This window comes from Gekko japonicus, unplaced genomic scaffold (assembly GCF_001447785.1).
Source record: "Gekko japonicus isolate JY-2015 unplaced genomic scaffold, Gekko_japonicus_V1.1 scaffold75, whole genome shotgun sequence".
Lineage (NCBI taxonomy): Eukaryota > Metazoa > Chordata > Lepidosauria > Squamata > Gekkonidae > Gekko > Gekko japonicus.
Window position 1 is genome coordinate 1,201,731 of NW_015173124.1, and position 25,983 is coordinate 1,227,713.

The 25,983-nt window shown below is 42.2% G+C and overlaps 1 protein-coding gene across 1 annotated transcript in view; it reads left to right on the top strand.

Annotated features, from left to right (window-relative positions):
- The window catches only part of PIK3R3 (phosphoinositide-3-kinase regulatory subunit 3), a 61,496-nt gene extending 37,454 nt beyond the window's left edge, over positions 1–24,042 (top strand). Inside the window, exons 3-10 of the mRNA XM_015421950.1 lie at positions 6,951–7,049; positions 14,386–14,566; positions 15,516–15,641; positions 17,784–17,926; positions 19,070–19,246; positions 19,908–19,982; positions 21,090–21,260; positions 22,993–24,042. Of these exons, the coding sequence (XP_015277436.1) occupies positions 6,951–7,049; positions 14,386–14,566; positions 15,516–15,641; positions 17,784–17,926; positions 19,070–19,246; positions 19,908–19,982; positions 21,090–21,260; positions 22,993–23,191 (1,171 nt within the window). The 3' untranslated portion in view covers positions 23,192–24,042. The remainder of the gene's footprint in view (positions 1–6,950; positions 7,050–14,385; positions 14,567–15,515; positions 15,642–17,783; positions 17,927–19,069; positions 19,247–19,907; positions 19,983–21,089; positions 21,261–22,992) is intronic.
- Positions 24,043–25,983: the final 1,941 nt, after the last annotated feature.

The window sequence follows — 25,983 nt, forward strand, 5'->3', positions numbered from 1 at the left end:
TATATCTCGACCATACTCCAAAGAGAGATCTTCTTACAAAATGATGTTTAAAAAATTTGTCCATTTTAGTTTTTCCGTACCATAGGTACGCATGCCAACCAAATCTGCAATCATGTCCTTCCAAGGCTAATAGTTTTTTGTTATCCAAAGTCACCCATTGTTCTAACCACGTTAAACAAACCGCCTCATAATATAGTCGCAGATTCGGTAATTGTAGACCTCCCCTCTCTTTGGCATCACATAGTATCTTCATCTTAATTCTTGGTTTTCTTCCTGCCCAAACAAATTTTGATAATTCTCGTTGCCATCTGTTCAAGACCTCTATTTCCTTCAGTATCGGGATGGTTTGAAACAAAAACATCAGCCGTGGTAAAACATTCATTTTAACCACAGAGATTCTTCCCAGCAAAGATAAGTTCATATTGTCCCATCTCTTAAAGTCATCCAATATCTTAACCCATAGCTTCTCGTAATTATTTTTAAAGAGGTCATAGTCAGGTCTATACCAAGATACTTAGTTTTTTTCACTACCTCACATTGCACCAGTTCTTGTAGGTCTGCTTGTTTGGTTTTTATCATATTTTTGCACAACATTTTAGTTTTGCTTTTATTTACATAAAAGCCAGCCAGCTCTCCGAAGTCTGTTATTCTCTTCATCAAAAAGGGTAAATTGACTAGTGGATTTTCAACAATAAACATAACATCATCTGTGAATGCTCTATATTTATACACATGTCCTCAGTGGTTAAGGCCTTTTATTTGAATATCTTCTTTCACTTTTGCCAGCAATATTTCCAAAATCCAAATAAACAAAAGAGGGGAAAGTGTTTCTTATTGTTTCCTATTCTGTATTTCTTCCCTTTTCCCCCTAGTCTGTACTTATACTCATATTTATTCATTTTACCTTCTACCTTCCTCTGTCCTCTTCTGCGTTCCCTCACTCCCTACTCTCAGGGAGCAGCAAGGATTGTTCTCTGAGTGCTCCCGCCCTTTTCCAATGGCCCAATGGCAGCGATGGAGCACTCCAACAGCTTTTTAACAGAGGAGGAAGAAGCTGAGCAGTGCGCCACAGCAGTGCCCATGCAGTCCACCAGGAGGGCCAACTTGCCTTTGCGGCTCGTTTGTGCCGTCCGCGAAGATCAAGAGCTGGCAGCAGCAGAGTGGAGGACGAAGAGACGCCGCTTGCTGGAGGAGCCCGCTGCTTCCCTGGGGCTCTCATTGACAATTGGCGGCCTTTTTGCAAGTGTGGAGCTCGGCTCCAAAACCTTGCCACCTCTTAACACTCCTCAGGGTTCTCCCAACCAGCCCGGTCGTCCCTGACCCACTAAGGCTTCCCAGAAGGCTCCCCATCATAGGAAGAGGGCTGGGGTATCTTGTACAGGCTCCTCAGAATCTGAGACTGATGAACACGAGGAAGGGGAGTTTCTATCTGATGAAGAGGAGATTCCAGCCAATGTTCCTGAGCAGGCTAGTAGGTTTTTTAAAGGATGAGGACTACCAGTTCTTGCTGACCAAGGTGTTAGCAGCCTTAAGACTCCAGGATTCTCCTCCTGAGGAGGATGCCAGGGCATCAGGGAGAAAATTAAAATCTAAATCCATTGGAGATGCTGAATTTTTTCTCTCTGACACAGTACTTGGAAAGGTTTCTCCTTTTCCGGAATATTTTGAGTGACAGCTGAGGTCTGAATGGGACAAGCTAGCTGCTAATAACCAGTTTCCACATTTTGTTAAAAAGCTCTACGCATTGCCTAACTATGCTAATAAGTTGTTACAGGTACCTCCAGTGGATGGCCCAGTGGCAGCACTGCAATCTACTGGTCTGCTTTCTGAAGATGGCCATGGCACCATTCGGGATGCAGTGGACAAGAAAGCAGAAGCAGCTCTTAAAAGGATACACGAAGCAGTAGTAATGATGTTGAGAGCCTCTGCCATGACATCTATAATCTCTAGAGTCTCCATTGTTTGGATACATAAACTGATCCAACTTTTGCCGGAGAATGAAGGGGCCAGTCGCATTCTTAAAGCCACTTCCTTTTCAGCGGATGCATCATTGGACATTTTGACATATGCTTCCAAGGCCATGGCCTCTATCACAGTGACCAGAGGCTTATTATGGCTCAGAGTGTGGTAGGCAGATTTCTTGTCCAAATGTTTAGTTGCCTCCTACCCCTTACAGGGTGACCATTTGTTTGGGGAATCTCTGGACAAGATATTGATAGACACATGACAAAAAGAAGGCCATGCCTAGGTCTCTTCAACTCACAGATAGGCGCCGATCCCATTCCTTTTGCACCCAGCACTCCCTGCCACATTTTCGCTCTGATGCCAAGAAAAACAACTGGGAAAACTCGAAACCTTCATTCAAGAGAGGTATTTCCGGTTCCAAATTCAGCAAACACAACTTCAACAGAAACAACAGAGTGGACCGTGTCAACAAACCCAAGCAGGCTTGACTCCAGGTCCATTCCAATGGGAGCACGTCCTCTACACTTCCTTCCGTGCTGGGAGGATTCTGAAGCGGACTCCTGGACTCGAGACGTGATTTCTCAGTAATACATCATCGAATTCTGGAACCTCCCACCAGAAAGATTTGTTCAGTCCCCAGTGACCAAGAAGGCTGACAAAAAACTCATATTCAATTCAGTCCTTCAATATCTTCTCGACATTCAGGCCATCAAGCCTGTTCCTCAGAATTAAAGGGGTCATGGCATCTATTCTCTTCATGGTTCCGAAGAAAAATGGCAACTGGAGAGCCCTCTTGGATCTCAAATTTCTCAACAAATTAATCAAGCTGCAGCGCTTCCGCTTGGAGATGTTGAGATCCATTACAGAGAACATCCAGCAGGGCGATTTCTTGACGTTGATAGCTCTCACAGACGCCTATCTCCACGTCCCTATTCATCCTTCCCATAGTTTGCTGTGAATGACTGCCACTTTCGATATCGGGTCTTTCCATTTGGGCTCTCCACGGCCCCAAGAGTTTTCTTCAAGGTTTTACTCTGCCTAGTCGTCCATCTCAGGAAACAAGGCATCCATGTTCACCCGTACCTGGATGATATTCTGATCAGGTCCAACACACTGGCCAAGTCTCTCCGGGACACCCAGTTGACTCTCTGCTACCTGCAGGACCATGGTTTCATTGTGAACCCTTCTTTTCAGCCATCTGAGGGCTGAACACCTGGGAGTAGTGATCGATATGACTACCAACTCACTGTTTCTTCCCTTGCTCAAGGCTTGTTGTCCGAAGTGATATGTCCTCATTACTAACTCTGGCACGGCTCCTGGGTCTTCTAATATCATCCATGGACATGGTCCAATGGGGCTGTCTACATGCCAGGGCATTACAGCAATTTCTTTGGCCCCATCAATGGCACATCATGGAGAGGAGAAATTTGAGTCTGCAGGCTCCTCTGGCAATCAAGAACAGTCTCGTGTGGTGGACAGAGTTGAACAATCTCCGTCAGGCCAAGGTCTTTAATATTATTTCTCCCAAGGAAATAATTAAGGATGCCAGTCTTCTTGGACAATGTGCTAACGCAGGGTCATTGGCTCCCAGATGATCAATCTCTACCCATCAATTTGCTGGAACTCAGGGCCATCAGACATGCCCCAACTCCAGTCGCGATCTCCTGCACTAGCACGTGTTGGTCTGGATGGACAACGTATCTGCAAAGACTTATCTGACCAAACAAGGGGGCTCCAAGTTTTCCCAGTTCAGTCGGGAAGCCATGAAAATTCAAGCCTGGGCTGAAAGGAACATCATTTCTATATGATCAGAACATATCAGAGAGACTATTGAGAAGGGGAGTGGTCTCTGCACCCCAGGATATTCCGTATCATCTGCCACAATCTGGGGATGCCTCTGGTGGACCTCTTTGTGTCTCCCTCAAACCATCAACTTCTGAGGTTTTTCACAAAATACCATCCAGCAGTGGAGGCAACTGTTGTAGTAGAGTCTCCATGGCCTCAGGGACTTCTGTTTGCCTTTCCTCCCTTTCCTCTCATCCCCAGGACCATCCAGAAGGTGAGAGAGCAGAGTCCCGAGTTGATCCTAAAGGCTCCTCAACTGTGGTTTTTGGCTCTAATGGAGCTGGCAACTCATCCCCCTCTGTCGTTGCCGGTGTTTCCAGACATGCTACTTCAGGAACCAGTCTGGCATCCCCATCCAGCGTGACTGTGTTTGAAAGGAACCAACTTTGACAACTAGTCTATTCCGCAGAGGTGACGGACACCATTCTTTCTTCCAGAAGACAGTCAACCATTTACAATGCAACTTGGAAGGCCTTTGTCAGGTGGTGTAGAAGGAAGAAAACAGATCTATGTCCTTCGGTAGCTTCAGTTCTATCCTTCCTCCAGGACGGTTTGCTTTCGGGCCTCAAGTCATCCACCTTACGCAGACAGACGGCAGCTCTATCCACAGTGATTTCTCTCATTGGGGGTTACAAGTTACCCAAGCATCCTCATGTTCAGTTGTTCCTCCAGGGTGCATCACTCAAAGCTCCACTTCAAGTGGATTGGTTTCCTACATGGAGATTACACACTATGTTATCTGCCCTCACCAAGTCACCATTTGAGCCTCTGACAGAGGTTGGTGCCAGATGGTTATGTATGAAAACACTATTCTTGGTGGTTATAACATCAGCCCGTATGGTCTCTGAGATTGGAACATTCTCCATTAAGAGTAATCTGTGCATATTTCATAAAGACAAGGTGATCCTCAGGACAGAGCCTACATTCCTTCCGAAGTTTACCTACCTACCTTCTGCCCACAGCCTAAACACCCCAAGGAGTTTGTGTGGCATATTTTGGATGTCAGACGGGCTCTCAAGATCGACATCACTAGATCTGAATCTGTCAGAAAAATGGACTGCTTGTTCATCAACATTTCACCCCCAAGGAAGGGAGGGAGGATGTCCAGATGTCCAGAGCATCCATCAGCGCAGTTTTGAAGTCATGCATTTCAGAGGTGTACAGGGCCACAGGTCTGGAAGTTCCCAGGGGCATCACGGCTCATTCTCTCCACAGCACCTCAACTAATACAGCCTTTTTCAATCATGCATCTGTGGAAGAGGACTGCAGGGCAGCCATGTGGTCTTAAATTTCCACATTTATTCATCACTACAGGCTACACACCGTGGCTTCAGCTGACGCAGCTCTTGGAAGAAGAGTCTTGCAGCACATCAGCTGACAACAAGGACCCACCCCTCTGGGGGACACTGCTCTGGGAGGTCCCACAGAGATGTTCTCCACCTCAGAGGGAGAACGGCCCATTGGCACTTACCGTGAAGGGTCCTTCTCCTCTGAGGTTAGGAGGACATCTCGACCCTCCTGTCTTTCTCTTGTCAGCTTACTCTTAGTGCTGCTGTTTCTCTTCTACCTTTTATTTATTTATTTATTTATTTATTGTCAAATTTATACCCCACCCTCCCCGCAAAGCCACTTTAACCTGGTTAAAGTTTCAGGTTAAAAGTTGACATTATGTTAGTATGTTATTGCAGATGCAGGTCTTAGAGTTGAGCTCACTGCTTTCGGAGTCCCAGAACTAAAAGGGCGGAAACAATGGGAATAACCCACAGAGATGTCCTCCTAGCCTCAGAGGAGAAGGACCCTTCATGGTAAGTGCCAACGAGCTGTTTTTTGTCTAAATCAGATTTTTAACTTTTAATTTGTGTTTAATAATCTGGTATGCAAACGTCTTGAAGTCTGCATAATCTCTTAAAACTAAATCCGTTATCTTTTCACAAATGCATTGAGTTAAACCTTGTTTTTCTATGTAACCAGTACCAAAAAGCTTCCTTTTGAGATCAAGGATTATAGATATGTTGTATTATTTGCTGCACAAATTACGAATATTTACTCTGATCACCAGATCGTCATTCTAGGAAAAATATTCAAATTTGTGCAAACATGCAGAGATCCAAACACAAATCTTTAATGTCATAACTGCTTCCCTGTTTCTAATCAGATAAAAAAATCAGTGGTTGCACAGTTTGAATGATGGAACTAGATAAAGGCTCAATTTAGTTACAAATCATTATGCTTTAATTGCTTACACAGCAATTAGTACACTTTATCAGGAAATACATGAACTGCAAAACTGGAAAAATAGTTTCAGTCATGATTTAAAGTAGCTTTATTTGTTGCTGGTTAACCTCTTGATGTAAATCACATTAAGTTCAAATGGAACCAACCTCAGTCTCATAAAGTAGTTTGTTCTTGATTCAGTTTGTAATGCAAATGAAAAATCTGTAGGCATCTTAATTCTCATTTGCATTCCATATCATTCTCTTCCACTTTGTATTTTATTTTAATGATTATATGTTCACATAAATTATATCAGAGAAACTCAGACAATTTGAATATTACTTATGAAAATACTGTGTATATGCAACACAAACAAGCTATTGTTTAGATAGCACCTATATTCTTCTTTCCACCTTAGATGCTTCTACAATAATTGGTCAATAGAAATTTCTAGAGTTTTGCTAACTTGAGGGTTATAAACTAGATAGCTGAGATCAGTGTGAACCTAGAGCAAAGTAATATGTTGTGTGCAAAGCAAAAAGATTGAAACAGATCATTTTTCTCAGTGGTCTCTGTACATCACACATATGGGATCTCAGACATGCACACGCAGAGCCTTGAGTACAAGCCTCCCCGATCCACAATGGCCACTCATCGCAGTTTAGGTACAGTTTAGGAAAAAGTCTATAAATGTGGCTGCTTGATGTTTAAATGTTTTAAAAAGTTCTAACCTATCTCAGGAAGCCATAAAGCTTGACTACAAATCCTCTGTTTTAGACACAGTTTAAAGAGCAAATAACACAATTATTTCAAAAGCAGGATGGAATGGCCTGTTATACATCTTAGGAATTAATAGTGCTGTTGTGAATGAGGGCACATTAAACATAACATTGTTTTATCCATCTTACAACTTTTTATTCTTTCAGGGAAGAGGTAAATGATAAACTACGAGATATGCCAGATGGAACATTCCTGGTGCGAGATGCATCAACAAAGAAGCAGGGAGACTATACTCTGACACTGCGGTAAATAATTCGGGATTCCCCTTTTTGTCTTGCCCAGATTATGGGTAGCATTTGCTACTTATTGCTGTATTTGTAGATGTGGATGATCACTTTCACACTAGCTGCAGCTGAGGTGTTCATTGTCTTAAAACTTGTTAAGTGTTTCTCACTTGGCCTTGATATGCATTATTAAGAATGAGCAACTTGTTCTGCATCAAAACAAACTGGAATCTACAATGGCATTGGGCATTCTGAGAATTACTGGCTTTCTCTGTTTAAAGCAAGTTCCAGGGGATGAAAAAGGCCATGTTCTGCTTGAATCTTTTCTTCCTAAACCCAGCTCTTTGTGGAAAATGGAAGAGAGTATATTGAACCTTCCCCACCAATTCTAAAGCTTTCTTTGCCATGGGTGCCATCCAGTATCAGAATGGTTGATAATGTTTTTAACAGCACAGTGTTTTCCACAATTGCAGAGCTTTACTCTAGAAATAAATTGCAACCATTTACTTACTGGAAAAAGTAAAAGGGATCCCCATTGGGATAGGGACTAAATATGTTCCTGTTCTTGGTAATTCCAGTTGTTAAGAACTGTAATTCGATGTGCGTAGCTCCATTCTCCATTTTGTTTCTTGGTCACATAGACTATGGATGGCATATAGAAAGCCTGGAGCAATTATATAAATGGGCTTTATACAAATAGATATTTATATAATGTTCTTTTGAGGGAAATGACGATATAGTGCAGTTACACTGCAGTTCGCACACAAAAAAATGATCTTTAAATTGGATGCTCAAGACATCCAGTTTAGACAATATGTCATCCATAGGGTTCTACTGGAAAGAGGATCAGAAGAGAATTTATGGCTTGCACAATCTCTTCTTTGATCTTTTTGTGGTCTCTGTGCAGTCCCACGCATGGGTTCTGCGCCTGTGCTCAAACCCAACCTCGGAGAACTACAAGAGCTAGCCTCTAGATTTGGTGCGCTTCCTTCCTGCACTCTGGGGAACAGACACCAATTTCCTATGTCTGGAGTGGGGAAGAAAATGCCCTCCCACTCAGTTTCTTCTCAACTGCCGCACTGGTTAGACCTACCTTGCTGTGTTCCTTCTACTGAGCTGCTTCTTAGGCCTCTTCTTCATCTCACAGTCTTCATCATCGTCTTCATCTCCGTTGTCAGTGTTCCTACCAAAAAAAAAAAAGAATTTTCCTTGAGTTTTTCTCCTCTTGTCATCTTCCCCCCTTCTCCTCCCCCCTGGCCCTTGATGGTGGCGCATGGAAGGGAAGACCCGCTTTAAATGTCAAAATTGTGAGGGGAAAATCCCTCCTACTGATGGAATTCCCTCTGTCCTTTCTGCTTGGGTGAGGCTCACAAACCAGACTCCCGCATCCACTGCAGTAACTTTACAAAACAGGCTCAAAAGAACATAGCTGCGAGGCTGAAGAGCCACCTCTTGGAGGCCTCCCTGCGCCCAGCAATGTCCTTGAGTTCTAGACCCTCGCCACCTCCCCCAACTCAGAGCGGAGATTCAGCCAAGTCGGGAACATCTTCAGCCTCGATGGCCCCAAAGCGTAAGACTGACAAACAGTCCAAGAGACTCTCAGCTTCGTCTCCAGATGTGCAGAAACCGAAGAAGTCGCACAAGTTGAAGGACTGGTCGGTACCAACGCCTGCAACGATCCTGAAATCAACCCCGGTCTCAGTGCAACCTTCGGAAACCACAACCTTGAACACACAGGACTCCATCCCTGCAGTCATACTGTTGTCAATCCCATCTGTGTGCAACTATCTGCTGTCAGACTTCCTCGAAGCCGATCCTGCTCATCAGGACAGACCTTCACAACCTACTGAGCTGCCACAGCTGTCTCCCCCATGCTGATTCCATCGGAGTCGATCCCGATCCCAAAACGAGTACTGTTTCCATTAAGCTCCAGCTTACTACACTGTTCCCTATGAGGGCTACTCTAGGTACTCGTCAGAGTCACAATCTCCCTCTCTGCAAGAGTGTTTTCCCTGATCCCTCCAGGAGCATTACAGATCTCCATCCAAGATCGAGATCCCTATTCTTTTATTTATTTATTTATTCGTTAAATTTATACCCCACCCTCCCAGCGACGGCCGGTTCATGCCCTTATTCACCGTACCCATTGGAAGAATTCTGCGTGCGTCTTTCTTGGGTCCAACGACCCCTGGTGTTTGGCCCACCGGATGCTCCTATTGTCATAAAGCCACCTTCAGCTCCTCCGACAGCTATTGCTGCTGCCCCCTCCCCCCTGGGCCTCCAACCAACACACCAACAGATCCTCCGATACCAACGTCAGCTGCACCACCAGATAACCTCGGCCGTCAGACTTCTGCCTCGGAACTGTCAGACATCGGGTCCAAGGGGTCCAATTCAGAGGCAGATGATTCCCTTCACACTTCCCCGGATTCAGACATAGTTCACTTGGATTCTCTATCACCCTTGGAGAGATCCAAAGCTTACCTCGAACTGGTAATTCGCATGGCTACTGCATTGAACATCCAACTCGCTAGTGACGCGCCAACGGTTACAAACCTGGTCCATAAGTTAGTGCAATTGAACTTTCCAGCAGCGTCCTTGCTCCCCATGCTCCCAGTTCACCTAGATGTCCTCCGACAGGCATGGGACAAACCCGCTTCTATCCCACCGACATCAAAGCATCTTGATTCTCTATACTGAGTACAACTGTCAGATTCAAAGTTCCTTTTCTCACACCCAGCACCGAACTCAGTCATAGTGCACTCTACATCCAAATCCAAGCAAATACGACACCCTCCACCACCAGACCGAGAAGGACGTAAACTGGACACCACCATGACAGCCAAGATTCATAACTACTTAGCCTATTTTTGTGCTTATTCCTTTCACCTGACAAACCAACTGTCCACTTTGGTTGCCGAACTACCTGAGGCTTCCCAGAAAACTGCTGCTACTCTCATCAACAAATTGTCCAAATTAACAAAGCAACAAATCAGTACTGTCCACCATGCAGTATCCTGCTCATCAAATGCCATGGCTACTTCAATCACCCTCAGCACACCTGGCTGAGTTCTCCCATCCTGCAACCTGATATAAAATCAAAGGTGGAAAATCTACCCTTTGATGGGGAAGGCTTGTTCCATGCCTCCACGAATGAGACTCACCAACATAGATGACAGCCGTAAGAGAGCTCACCATTTGGGAGTATCACAGTTCTCCCAACCACGGGCTCCCCGATTCAAAACTTGGAAGCCCAGCAGCCCCAAATGCTCCAGGTCTCCCCATCAGTCAGACTACTGGAAGCACAGGGCTTCCTCAGCTAAACAGCCATACCACCAGAAGCCCAGAGCTCCCTCCTCCAAGAAGGCAACACCTCCTGTGAAACAGTCTCTTTGACTCCCCCCCCCCACGCAGTCCTTTTCATCCTCCATTGGTTGCACCTGCTTGGGAAACCAGACTATGCCCTTTCATCGACACCTGGAAATCCATCACCACAGAGACCATCATTCGCCTAGGATACACCATCAAGTTTCTTTCGACCCCGCAGGTCCCTCATTTTGTGGTGACTCCTCCCTCCAGTCTCCTTCAAAAGGAAGTTTAAACTCGCCTGGCCAAAGGAGCTATAGAACACGTTTCTCAATCTCAACATCACAAGGGATTCTATTCCCAATATTTTATAATTCCAAAATGGGGTGGAATCAAACATCCCATTATGGACGTGCGACAACTCAACCACTATATCACACACAAAAAGTTTCGAATGATTACTCTTCAGTCTATCCTCCCCCTGATCCCCACGGGTGCCTGGTTAGCATCCCTCAACTTACAGGATGCTTACTTTCACATCACTGTTTGTCCTCAACACTACCGTTTTCTGAGATTCACAGTGGGAGCACACGACTACCAATACCAAGTGCTCCCTTCGGACTTTCGACAGCACCAAGAGTCTTCACAAAATGCATGGCGGTGGTTGTTGCTTTCCTCAGACAATGCAGGATAACTGTTTTTCTCTACATCAATGACTGGCTGATAGTCTCCCATTCCCAGCATCAACTTTGTCGAGATGTAGTCACCACACTCCGGCTCCTGGCATCCTTGGGTCTCTGTGTGAACCTCTCCAAGTCCCACTTGACCCCCGTCCAGGATCTACAGTTTGTAAGGAAGCAACTTTGCACTCTCCTTCAACATGCCTTCCTCCCAGTGGACAGGACCTCCATCCTGTGCTTTTTAGTGCTGGCTGTACTGCGACCACCAATGTGCTACTGTATGCCAGGCTTCACATGCAGCCATTTTAACTGTGGCTCATTCATGCCTTCAACCCCCTTCACCTGCATCAAATGTTGCTTCTTACGGTGCCACCCAGTGTTCTATCAACCCTTCAGTGGTGGACCCTGGTGGAGAACTTGCTGACTGGAATGCTGTTCCAATTCCCTCCTCCGAGCACCATTCTCACCACCAACGCCTCATTGTGGGGTTGGGGAGCACACTGTGGGGCTCTAATGGCTCAGGGTCAATGGTCCATGTCAGAACAGTCCCAACACATCAATTGCCTGGAGCTCATGGTGGTACATCAGGCCCTTCGTTCCTTCCTGCCTACTCTGCGTGACCGCCATGTACAGATCACATCGGGCAACATGGCCCCAGTCTACTATATAAACAAGCCGGGTGGGACAGTGTCCACATAACTCTGCAGGAAAGCCATGGCTTTGTGGCATTGGTGCAAGATGCAGGGCATCGACCTTACGGCAGTTCATTTGCCAGGCATAGAGAACTCCCAAGTAGATCTTCTCAGCCAGACACAGTCGGTCAAACATGAGTGGTCACTGAATCCTCGCTATCTGCAGCCCATTTTCCATGACTTCAGGTGCCCTGAAATAGATATTTTTGCTGCACAGGACATTGTGAAGGGTCCAACCTTCTACAGTCGAGGCCCTCCCATCAGGGACCTCATGGGGAGATGCATTCCTGCACCAATGGATGGGGCATCTTCTCTGTATGTTTCCCCCATTTCCACTCATTACCAGGATGATACAAAAGATCACCCAGGATTGTTCAGACTGCATCTTAATAACACCATGGTGGCCGAAGCAACCTTGGTTTGCGAGTCTGCTGAAGTTGTCTCGTGCAGTCTACCAACATTTTCCACCGGCATCAGATCTACACTCTCAACATCACGGCCAAATCCTCCATCACAACCCTAGTTTTCTCAAGCTGACCACATGGCAAATAACAACCTAACCTTCCTACCAGAGGTTCAGCATGTCTTCCTAGATGCCAGCTACTCATCATTCTTACCAGGCAAAGTGGCGACGTTTTGTTTCTTATGCCACCAGTTAGGGAGAGGACCCAAAAGCTGCACCCTTACCTGTGATCCTCACCTGTTTAGTCTCTCTTTATCAATCCGGCCTGAGCTTTTCCTCATTGAAAGTTCACCTATCTGCGATTTAGTCTCTCTTTATCAATCCGGCCTGAGCTATTCCTCATTGAAAGTTCACCTATCTGCATTTCATGATTTTATTGAGGGAAGAACCATTTTCTCCCATAATGTCTCTAAATCCTCCAGTCAAACCACTTGTTCCAGCCTGGAGCTTGTCTTTTGTCCTCTCCAAACTCATGGGCAAACCGTTTGAGCCTCTCACAACTGTACCTCTGCACCTTCTTTCTTGGAAGTTAGCCTTCCTAGTAGCCGTCACCTCTGCTAAGAGAGCGAGTAACTTATGTGCTTTACGAGCCGGTCTTCCATACACCATTTTCCACAAGGACAAGGTGGTTCTTTGGACTGACCCTACTTTTCTGCCTAAGGTACTGTCAGATTTTCACTTGTCCCAACCTATCGTGCTACCCACTTTCTTTGCCAATCCAACAGATGATGTTCAGAGGGCTCTTCACACGCTAGACGTCCGCAGAGCACTCTCCTTCTGTCTTTCTAGAATGTCTCCCTTTTGCCAAGATCCTCATTCATTCATGGATTACAGCAAGCCCCGTCTGGGACATAAAATCTCTTCTCAGTGTTTATTAAAATGGATCACCTCGACTATCTCACTCTGTTATGTGTTGGCGAAACAACCCTTACCTGTCACACTGAAATCCCACTCGACTAGGGCTGTCTCTGTGTCATCAGCCTTTCTCGAGGGCGTTCCTCTGGAGGACATTTGCACTGCTGCCACGTGGTCCTCACAAACGACTTTTGTGACGCATTATGCCCTTGACGTTCAGCCAGGATGTGATGCATCTTTCGGCCAATCAGTGCTGTGGTCCATCTTCCACTGATGGCTGGCGTCCTTCTCCAATCAGGTAGGCTAGTATGGGTGTCTGATCCTATACCTTCTTCCCTTCTTTCACTGTGTGGTGGGTTTGTTCTCTGCTGTGGAGCCACTAGCACCTGCCATCCTACTAGTGAAGCTTGCCAAACACCCATGTGTGGGACTGCACAGAGACCACGAAGAAGATAAAACAGGTTCCTTACCTGTAACTGATGATCTTTGAGTGGTCATCTGTGCAGTCACACACGCCCACCCAGCCTTCCCCACTGCTGGCATCTCTCACATTTTTGCTGGGGTTTTTTTTGATTTTCTAGCGGCGGAAGAAACTGAGTGGGAGGGCGTTTCCTTCCCCACTCCAGACATGCGCAATTGGTGTCTGCTCCCCAGAGCGCGGGAAGGAAGCGTGCCAAATCTAGAGGCTAGCTCTTGTTCTCTGAGGTCGGGTTTGAACGCAGGCGCAGAACCCATGTGTGTAACTGCACAGATGACCACTCAGAGATCATCAGTTACAGGTAAGCAACCTGTTTTTCTTACTTGTTATATACTTAAATGTGCAAGAACCATATGTTTAAAAGATGTGGAAAAGTGTTCTGATGTTTGCTTTTTCCAGAAGTACTGGTTTTTCGAGCAAAGTATGGTACTGTGAAATTAAATCTGAGAATGTGATAAGTCTAAATATTCTCCTGTGTCATAACTAATTTTAAGGTTGGAATCCAAAAGAACAGATATATTTGTAGAAACAAGAACAAGCAATTTGATTTTAGCATATTAGAAGCCCCTTCATTATTATTTGGCATGAGATTCTGAGGAAACATATGAGTAATGGCGAGGTAACTGAACCAAATGATGTGCCAAAAGGCCAAAGATACCTCCAGGAAAGGGTCATTCTCACTTTTAATGAAAAAGCTTCTAGAGTAATAAGGCAACTATACTTAGAGTGTAATTTGATTGAAAATTCAAATCACAGTATTGCTCACAATACTGGTAGTGCAGGACTTCAGAGTTTTAGTATAGTTACAGTGTTATGTATTAGTTTTATACACAGTTGCACATATGATCAGTGATCAATGAAGTCTCTTATGATTCCCTTGCAGAAAAGGCGGCAACAATAAATTGATAAAAATTTATCATCGAGATGGAAAATATGGTTTTTCTGATCCACTGACATTTTGTTCTGTTGTGGAGCTGATTAACCACTATCGCCATGAGTCTCTTGCCCAGTATAACCCTAAGCTTGATGTGAAGCTGATGTATCCTGTGTCTAGATATCAACAGGTGAGAACCCAGTGCTAGTATTAAATGCAAATGTTCTTATAGGGCTTTCTTAAATGATGGTTTGTTCTAGAGATAGTTTGTGTATAAATATCTTCAAGTCTGAAGTTAAATGCTGTCACGTCTATATCGATTAACATTCTCATCATGGTGGTTCACTAGCCTTACTCACTAAAACACCAGTTTCATGTTTCAGTGCGATGTAGAAAATGTGTAACTACTGTACAAAATAGGATATCCACGAGATAGGCAACTCCTGGCATGCATGCCCAACAGCAGCACACCAAACCATTTTTCTCAGCATGCAGAGCTAGTCTTCTGCCTATAGGTTCAAAGTGACCTCCTGAGGTGGTGGTAGCACCACTGGTAATCAAGTTGTTCCCAGTGTATCTGGAAAAGCACAACCCTCTCCCATTTGCCAGTACACAATCATCTTCTCAAGTAGATGTTGGATTTGGGACACTTAGGCCAAAAGTAGTGCCTATGAGTTTCTAGACCATTTGGCCTGTTTGAACAATACAGTTTAAAAGTTTTAAAACGTGTATTTACAGATTCTACAAAGATAACCAAGTACAAATATTTCCATAGGGTAAGCATTATGGTATTGAAAGCCTAACATGCTCTGTAAAGTAAATTTTGCTGGCCAAAAGTATCAAGGGTTTAATGTTGGGCATCCAGTTGCAAGCACTAGTTTATACAAGGTCCAACTGCGATTCTCAAACATTTATGTGTGTTTTCTGAGTAACTAGAATAGTCAGTGTTCAAAAGCTGGGTAAAAACTGTTTTGGCAGATGTATGGCCCCGGAGGAATCAAATAAGTTTGTAGGTAGAGAGGCTTTGTTGTTCAGCCTTAAGAAGATTGGGTTAATACTTTTTCATTGTGGTAGCTTTTCAGGCAGATCAGTTGTTTTTTGTTGAAAGTTTTCCTTTTTTCTATTTATGACATATGCAGGACCAGTTGGTGAAAGAAGATAATATTGATGCTGTGGGCAAAAAGCTGCAGGAATACCACAGTCAATATCAAGAGAAAAGTAAAGAGTATGACAGGTTATATGAAGAATATACCAGAACCTCACAGGTCAGTTACCATTTATTTATTTATTGAATTCCATTTCTATCCCACCCTCCCTGCCGAGGCAGGGGATTATGTTTTCTCATGGTCATGAAGGCCAGAATTGGGCACTTGTCAGAAAACCTGCAACTTCTAAACCTGTTTGCTTTCATCATGCAAAGGAGGATCAGGTCATGAAAGTGTAGCAGAGGATTCCTAAGCTTCTTTGTTCAGTATTTTTTCCCTTCTACTGAAAACCTGATTTCTCAGGGTTGAGACCCAGAGCAAGAAGCTGGGAGAACTACAGAAGAAAACCAGCTGGAAGAAAGGGTTAATCAAAGAACTCTCCACTGACCCATTTTTTCAAATTGTGCCCCTAATTTGTACAACTGGTCAACATAAGATTGGGAATCTTGTTTCTTCCCCCAGACATATATTTTGAGTAGCCTTTTTGTTGAATGGCATCATTACAAATTTTGAATATCATTCTGAGTGTGCAATCCTGGACGTTAGCCTACAGGAACATTGAATTCCAGTTTTTCCTTTCTGAGCCAACTGCTTTGTTTCAGTTGTTAATTTCAGATACCTCTGTCCACCTGGAGTAGGAATTTAGATAAAAGACTTTCCTTCCCCATAGAGCGACTGAAGGCTGCAAGGTGCAGTACTAGGAAAGTAAGCTGTAAAAAGTTTCAAAATAAGGGCTTAAATGAAGACTGTTCCTTGGTGCTCAAGGACACAAATCATAAATGTTCTCCACTCTTCTTCCGGATACCCTTTAGTGGTAATTTTTACTTACCAGACTATTTCTGCTGATTAGAAATTCATACGTTTAGACAAGCTTTTCTGTTGGCAAGGTGTAACAACTCAGCTGAGGTGCAAGGAAGATATAATAGAATTCCTGCAGGGGAACACAAATTCCCTTACTGTCCAGATCAAGTAGACTCCCTAGCTCATATTATTTATTATTATTATTTATTAAATTTCTGGATTGCCCAGTCCCTGAGTACACAAGGCTCTGGGCGATTTACAGCAGGTTAAAAACAATATAAAATCTGCTTTGTTTCAGTTGTTAATTTCAGATACCTCTGTCCACCTGGAGTAGGAATTTAGATAAAAGACTTTCCTTCCCCATAGAGCGACTGAAGGCTGCAAGGTGCAGTACTAGGAAAGTAAGCTGTAAAAAGTTTCAAAATAAGGGCTTAAATGAAGACTGTTCCTTGGTGCTCAAGGACACAAATCATAAATGTTCTCCACTCTTCTTCCGGATACCCTTTAGTGGTAATTTTTACTTACCAGACTATTTCTGCTGATTAGAAATTCATACGTTTAGACAAGCTTTTCTGTTGGCAAGGTGTAACAACTCAGCTGAGGTGCAAGGAAGATATAATAGAATTCCTGCAGGGGAACACAAATTCCCTTACTGTCCAGATCAAGTAGACTCCCTAGCTCATATTATTTATTATTATTATTTATTAAATTTCTGGATTGCCCAGTCCCTGAGTACACAAGGCTCTGGGCGATTTACAGCAGGTTAAAAACAATATAAAATTACATATTAAAATCAACAGTGAGTTAACCCTAATTTAATATTCTCCAGATGGTATCCATAATTTAATCCAAAACCTACTCTGGGCTGTTCTTCTATCTCATGGGCAGGTTGAGGAGGAGACCAAAGCAGGCAGAATGGAAGAAAAGAGGATGCCAGCTGTGATGGAAAACCATTGCTGTCCTCAACCAAAAGCTTGGCGGAACATCTCTGCCTTACAATTGCATTAAGTCCTGCAGGCCCTGATGGAAGTTGGCAGAGAGTTCCACCATGTCAAGACTTTCATTCTCACATTTTGTTTTTTTATGTGTGAGAGACAGAGAAATTGTGGGTGAATAGCTAATAGCTGTTAAATCTAGGGAAAGGAATTGTGATGACTGGGACTAAATTCATTCAATTCTGCATACTCAAAAGTATTTAAGCTGTTGTTTTGGTTTGCCTTGAGAAAAAATAAAAGTAGCTAGCTAGCTAGAAGCTCCTGCAAGCTTAACTTTGTAGCTTCCAGTTTACAATCTAGAATCAGAATCTCAAGCTAAAAGGGAAATAGAAAGGCAGCATGCTGTTCAGAAACTTTGTGCTCCCAGTAACTAACAGTGGTCTCTGAAATTGATTTCTCTGTGCAGGAAATTCAGATGAAGAGAACAGCAATAGAAGCTTTTAATGAAACAATTAAAATATTTGAAGAACAGTGTCACACCCAAGAGCAGTATAGCAAAGAATACATTGAAAGATTCCGAAAAGAAGGGAATGAAAAGGAAATTGAACGGTAAGGTCTGCCAAAATGCCACATTTATTGACAGATCTGTTCTAGTATCGTTACTGGACATCGCCATAATTATATCTACTTCCATCTAGCCCCAAAATATCTTTATCAAGTAATACTTAACAGTAATCGGCTGTATCAATAGTGTATAATTAAGACCTTTGCAATGGAAGTAAAGTTTCTACAATTTATGAATCACACAAGGAGACTTGACTGTACATTTTCTGATATTCTGTTGAATTAAGTAGCAGCTAATCACATCAGATTTTGAATACAGCAATTATTTGCTCTTTTAAGGGATGTAACAAATGGTAAATTACTTAAGATAGTACAGTCTGAAGTAGGCTGAAGAGCTCCAAAAGACTCCACCTCAAAAAGATCTCTCAAACTCTAGTAAGGACGCTTACTTTACAGTGTAATTCTAAGCACAGTTAATGGCAGTGGGCTTAGAAAGGTGTTACTCTGTTTAGGATTGCCCCAATAATGACAGTAAAAGTTGCTGGTAGTGCATATTCTTAGCAAGATCAATGCTGAAATGTGAAGGACCATGCTTGTACAACCTGTTAATTGCTTGCACAGTCTCACTGATAAATTTGAAACTGCAGAGGTTCAGTTCTGATGAGAGTTAAGTAGAACAACTTATTCTTCCCAGTTATCTGAAATTGGGTATACCTTTAGTATCTAGTGAGTTCTACTTCCAGTATCTATGCATTATTCAAGGAAAGGAGACTTCCCTGGCCACCTAACTGAAAGTGTATATGGTGCAGGATTCTGTGATCATATCTGCTGAATGAATCCAGTTACCACAGTCCACATGTCCCATCTACATTACAGCTGGAATATCTGTCTTGTCTGGACTATCCATGGTGCAGTGTTTGGTGCTGAATTCTCCTGTGATGTATTATACACCTGTTTTTCCAAGGTGATTATTCTGCACTCGTGGTTTAGTGCTAAAGTGGAGGAAGCTCTCATGTGGATGTCCCCTTAGGCTGTAAGACCTCTGGATAGGGACGGTGTCATGAGTTCACCGCAGTGCCTGTACCACTACTTGTGTAGTATTAGAAAATCTGTGAATATTGTGCCCTATCTTAGCAGTAGTCTGATATCCTTAGTATGAAATATGTAAACTATAATTATTTCTTACAGTATTATGATGAATTATGAAAAATTGAAATCACGTCTGGGTGAGATCCATGATAGCAAGCTGCGATTGGAACAAGATTTGAAGAAGCAAGCCCTGGACAACCGGGAAGTCGATAAGAAAATGAACAGTATCAAACCTGATCTTATCCAGCTGCGCAAAATCAGAGATCAGTACCTTGTGTAAGTAGGCATGGGATAAGAAGCTGACAGTTGGTTATTAAGTGGCCAACATTACATTTCTGCACTGTAATGGAACTTTTCTTTAAATACTGAATGCAAGTATATTAATGGAAGGGAAGCTTAGCCCATTGACATAGAAGGACTTCAACAGATGGCTAGCCTTTTCAGCACTCATATAAAAACTGCATGGCTTATTAATAACTCTGATCTAAAGCATGCTTGGTATGGTACAGTTCTGGCTCCAGCAAAATATCCCCTTTAACTTTGAAGCGAACGGCAGCCTATCTGAAATCTATGTTATCCGATGAACAGATTCAGAGTAGATAATTAAACCGGACCTTTTGTGATGTATTGCCTTTCTAAAGTAGTGTTCCAACTCTCTGCCTCCTAAAATGCAATTGAGGTATGATTGATCAGGTGAATTACAATAGGCGGCTCCTCTTGCTGTGCCCACATATTGTCGGGAGTGGGGAGGCAATGTGAATGAAAACTATACATCTTTTCTGTGCTAAGGTTGGCCAGTAAGGTTAGAATGCCAGCCAGTGTGCATATAGAAGATGTGTCCTTAGGCATGTTCCTTCTTTAGCTCAGGTATTTTGTGAGTATTTGAGCACCTTGTTTCTAGAGCTCATTAATTACATATGTAATATCTAATCGGCAGCTGGCTTAATCACAAAGGAGTGAGACAGAAGCGAATAAACAACTGGCTGGGAATCAAAAATGAAAATATTGACGAGTAAGTGTCCTAAACTGTTATGATTTTTTTAACAATATGAATGACCAAACTGTAGAGCAATTGCATCACAAGAACCTACAATTTTGTGTTAGTTTATATCAGGGGTGTCAAACATGCAGCCCAGGGGCCGGATCAGGCCCCCGGAGGGCTTGTATGAGGCCCGCAGTGGAACTGGCTGTCTTCTGCTTCTTCCAGTTATTCCAGTGTGTCATTGTAGGTTTACAGCTTGCAGATACACACCTGAACAGCAGACTCAAGATTGCAACAGCACAGACATTTTGATGTAATAATTCAGACCAAGAGGTGTCAGTTATCAGACACTGTTAAATAAACAAAATATTGCAAGAGTGCTAATGTTTGAAGCATGTTCTTATTTTAAGTTTTTTTAAAAAAACCCTTTGTGTTTATGTCGTTTAAAAAGTTTATATCTCCACTACCTGGCATTACATTTTATGACACACATGGCCCAGCCCAACAAGGTCTCATTTTTATCAGATCCACCCCACATAACAAAGGAGTTCGACACTCCTGGTTTATATATGTTGTTCCCAAATAAACGTGTACTACTTTTTATCAGAAGATTATGTCATAAAATTCATATCTATATACATGACCAAATAGCACCAATGGTAGTTTTATTTTTCTTGGCCAAATTATTCAGGACAACTTTAACTATATGTCACAGTAATAAAGCTGGTTGTGGACAGGAAGCGTTAAAGGAATTATAGAAGGTATATAAACAATAGTAAATAGTTTTGTGTATGATACTGTTGTTTAAATGTTATTCAGTGTATGGCAGAACAGCTAATAACTACTCCAAGCCTTGGTCTTGTATGCATTCCTAAGTGAATTTTTTTTGTCTTTCCTCCAAGGAGCTCATTGTCATATGGTTCTTCCCTGTTCCATTTTATCCTCACATAAATCATGTGAAGTAGGTTAGATTAAATAATAATGCATGGACAATAGTCCAGTCCAGCACATTAAATGCTGTGCTGTACTGGCTCTTAGCTGTGGCAGTGTTAATATGCTGCTTTGTATATAGGCCTCTTCCATTGTTTAGCATAGAAATGTTCCTGCATTAAGAAAATAACATTTGTTTTTTCCTAGTACATACTTTACAAATGAGGAAGATGAAAATCTGCCACATTATGATGAAAAGACTTGGTTTGTTGGAGATATCAATCGTATTCAAGCAGAAGATTTGCTTGGTGGGAAACCTGATGGAGCATTCTTAATTCGTGAAAGTAGCAAAAAAGGCTGTTATGCCTGTTCTGTGGTGTAAGTAGTTATCTCTGAATTTCCTTGCGGCTATAAACCTATGTGAACTCACAGGAGTAAGCCCCATTAAACTTGATAGACATTACTTCAGAATAAGAATATACAGGATTGGATTGCATGGCTTGATTAATTTCGTTGCCTTGGTCTCTTCCAAGAAATTCTCTAATGTGGAGAACGAAACATGCAGATAGGAATATAATAAAAACCTTAGGCTAGCCTTTAGGAAGCTGAAGACATCCCAATGTTGTCAGTACACTTGCTGTTTTCCTGGTCTAGTCCCACTGATACTGAAAGGATTAAACCATTGTAAGGAGACAGTAGTTATTCTATCCTTCCTCTCAGTCCCTTAGTGCATATGATTCTGAGGTTAGATTCCAAGATGGTAGACCAGCTTGGGAATGCAGTGCTGACATATCTAACTGTTAATATGTTAGAGAGGCATATGCTTTTAGCTATTTGTAGGCTATGTCCTTAATCTTGTCTTAAAGATGGAGATAATATTGAGAATGACCCTTAGGAGAAAAGAGAGTATGTTTTATGGAATCAATTAGTAGGCTAAAGTGTTACAAGCTTAAATAATGTTCAGTCGGCATATGGATTTTAAAATGTTTTTATTTTCCCAGTCAACTATTTGGAAGAATCTTGTCTTCTAGTCTGCTGTTGTTTTCAAATCCAGTAGTTACTTAGTCCTCAGGGAGAGGTGGTACTTAAGTGAAAGATTTGAAACCTTATTAGATGACCTGTTTGGGTACAGTATGTAAAAGTTCTATATTATGTCTAAGGCCTCAACATCTTCAGCTAAAATATTAAGGGTAACAGTGCTCTGAGAGCCTTCTTGAACCCTAAGCCATATGAGCCATTGGTCTGTCTTGGAATGAGCAAGTTCCTTTAAATTGTAAATGCTGACATGGGCTAAGATACACGCTATCTTAATCATTATCCGCAAAACAAAAGAGACATAATTGCAAAGTCAGCTTTTTGTTATAGCTATTGCCTGTGGTTTGCAGTCAATCAAATTAAAATCTTTTTCATGTAACATGATTATAGTAGTCGGATAATATTCTACATTTCCCTAGGTTATGGATAACCTGTATCAAATTCAGAAAATGCTTTGCCCAGGTAGAGAACCAGTTTGGTGTAGTGGTTAAGTGCGTGGACTCTAATCTGGGAGAACCGGGTTTGATTCCCCACTCTTCCACTTGAAGCTGCTGGATGACCTTGAGCAAGTCATAGTTCTGTCAGAGCTGTTCCTGAAAGAGCAGTTCTGGAAAGAGGTCTCTCAGCCCCACCTACCTCACAGGGTGTCTGTTGTGGGGAGGGGAAGGGAAAGGAGTTGTAAGCTGCTCTGAGACTCCAAGTGAAGGGCAAGGTCTATATCCAATCTCTTCTTCTTTTCTTCTGTTTAAGGTGGATGATGGATCTGAATGCATTGGTACTAGATTTTAGTGAAATGCTGTCCTATGTTATCCTGTCTGGGTTTCTTTTGCACTTAAACTGCTCAGTAAGAGCACTGGAACCCTAAATGCCACTGAGCTGAAGTCTGTGTGTGTGTTTTAATTAAGTTACCATCTTGTAACTTCATCAAAACTCTACAAAATACCTCTTTTCTGCACTCACAACTGTTCAGTGTTCTTTCTTGCTGTTAGTCCATCACAGTTCTTCAGTATTTCATTGATTGTAATTGTCTATGTAGTTGATCATTATGCTAAATGTATTATTCTTTTCTTTACAGAGCTGATGGGGAAGTTAAACACTGTGTGATCTACAGCACTCCAAGAGGTTATGGGTTTGCAGAGCCATATAACCTATATAGCTCCCTTAAAGAATTAGTTCTTCATTACCAGCATACCTCCCTCGTCCAACACAACGACTCCCTCAATGTCAGGCTCGCTTACCCTGTCTATGCACAGATGCCCTCCCTCTGTAGATAAACTCTAGGAGGGTGAAATATAGGGAGAAGTGTTGGCTATCTCGGATTTCTTTTCTACAGTTTTTTTAGAACCCAGAGGGCATTCTTTCTCCTTAGACTGCTTGTTTTGCACAAAAAGCGATTTGATGAATGTGAATCGGAGACCTAGCAGCAACAAGGTATCAGCTTTGGGATAGGTGCCCTGGTGCTACCTGAAGATCAGCTGTGTTTTTATATATGGAGATTCTTGTGTTCCCTGTAGGGAACAAGTAAACTCTCTAAAGATGCACACACAAAAACCCAAGAACAAAACCATGGAGAGAGACCTTTTGTCAGGCACCATCAGCGGAACTTCTACTTGGATTTTGATTTTTCCGAGGTATTGATAACGTCTTTCAGTCTTAAGCTCCAGGAAATTGGGGGAATAGTCTCTGCTACAGAAGCTTTTTCTCCCTGTTAATTTTAGCAGCTTTGCTGCAAGTTAGACAAACTTACAAATGAGGGCTTGTCTTGATGTAGCAATGGATTTGGTGAGAGGAGACCAAAGGAATTATGGGGAGAGTTTCAGGTTCTTATTTAAAAGAAAAATCCTCAAAGAAATATTGCTTTATACTTTACCAACAATAACAAAGTTTTGGTTTCAACAGCACTACAGGTCTTCATGTTAAAGAAACCAAATTGAAGCCACCAAAACTTCGCTTGTTGCTGGACTGAGCACTTATGGGGAAAGATTGCATTTGCAACCGCACACTTGCCAAAACTTGAAGAGAAAAATGATAAAAGTTAAAACTTTCTTATGTACTTCTCAAAACGCTAACCTAACCTGATGTAACTGCACCACTCCCCCCTTGTTACTTTTTTAAAAACACATTTTCTTTCTTCCAAGGATATCAGATAATTTTGTTTTTAAAAGACACTAAGCTTTGGAATGTAAACCAGAATGAAGCTGGCATTTGGCATGTTTGTAAGATGCTAAACAATGAAATATTCTATTTGAAAACATTTGTTTCTTTTTGGGAAAAAAGTGCAATGGTTTTTTTCTCAATGGCTTGCTAAACCAAAAACTAGGGAGTGCAGTCTACAAAGCTAGTAATGCATTTGGATTGCACCCTAAATTAATTCCATTGCAACAGGTTGTATACTTGCCCTTGGAATTCATTGTGGGCCTACCATAAAAACAAATATTTGCGTACCTGAATTCAGTGGAACTATACAAGATATAGAATGGTAGAGTCTATCAGTACATAAACAGCTTTTCTTCATGTTCTGCCATGGTCAGATTCATCTGGATTATACGTAGCATCAGTAACGAAATTATAGCAAATAGTGAGAACTGGATATTCAAGACTGTGAGAACTTCTGTGCTCCTAAAATGCTGTATTTGACTTTTTTTGACTCTGCGTTATGCCCTTGATTCTTTAAAACCATTTCCAAACACTATACTTGAGCTAGAACTCTGGTTAGGCAGCAAGGAAAAATAGATTCAGCATGAGTGAGGTTTTTCCTTTTTCTGTGTAGTATTTGAAGTGCATGCCAGGGAGTTGGGACATCTGGATATTTTCTGGCTGCACCCCAACTTCAGTGCCACCTTGAACCCCCTGACTGTTAGACTATAATGTTTACACAAAGCAGAATGCACTATAAAGGAGCATTGAAGTATTATGCAGAATATGAAATTGCTGAACAGGAAAATGATAAATCTTGAGCACTAATCAGCAGCTGGAGGGGCCAAACTAGAATGCTTGGTATGTCCCAAAAGCACTTCTGTTTTGCACTAATCTACTGCCTCTTAAGCTAAATGCTGGCTAACCAGCTGGAACATCATCTTCTAAAAATGTAATGGTGGTTGCCCCCCCCTCCAAAAAAAAACTACCCTGTAGTCATTGTAAATTGGTGAGATAATAGTGATCTAATGTACCCCTTCAGTCTCCCCCCCTTCCCTATGAACAACAATATACATATTTTTTTTTAAGTGTGGCTCTGGATTCTGCCAGTCTTCAGAGAGAGAAATCCTGTCCCTTCTTTTGGGGCCTGACTTAGCTTGCACATTCTAATCAAATACCTGCAAATACCTAACATTCCCGTGACATAAAATCCAGCCTAGATTACAGATGTCTTTCCTGACTCTCTCAGAAGAGACCTTATTGGGATCTTGTCACCAATGATAAATCTTGATTATTTTGAATTCTGCTAGAAGAATGGGAACCTAACAGTAAAATGAAGATAAAAGAAAAATATTAAAGATAGCCTGTGTCATTGATTTGTGTTAGCTCATGTAAAGTCTCCTACTTCTATTTTGGTTTGACCACATACTCATTTTAAAATTCCTTTCGTAAATCTCTGCTAACTTTGCATAAATCTACTCCTAAAAGTCATTTTGATGTACTTCCCATAAAATTCTATATGTTCTAACATATTTGAATCAGGACTACATGCAAAGTAACCTAAATATCTGAGAATCGTTTTGGCTTGCCTCTCTTTGCTTTTGATTACATAAATAAGTATTGGCGTTGCCTATCTGGCTTTCATATGCCTTTGCTTTAGACTTTAAAAAAATAATCTCAAAAAGCAAAAAAATGGTTGAAAGCCAGCTGAAATATGTAGCAGGTATCTTCTACTACATTCCTCACCCAGCATTCATCAACTTCACTCGACTTCTGCTTTTGTCTACATGAGTGAAATTTAGCTGACATCAAGTGACAGCATTCCTAATTCTTAACTTTGATATATTTAAAAGCATACCCTGCTTTGTTTATGAGCTAAAACAAAGGCATAAGAGAAAAATGACAGAAGCAAAATATATGAAAGTGCATG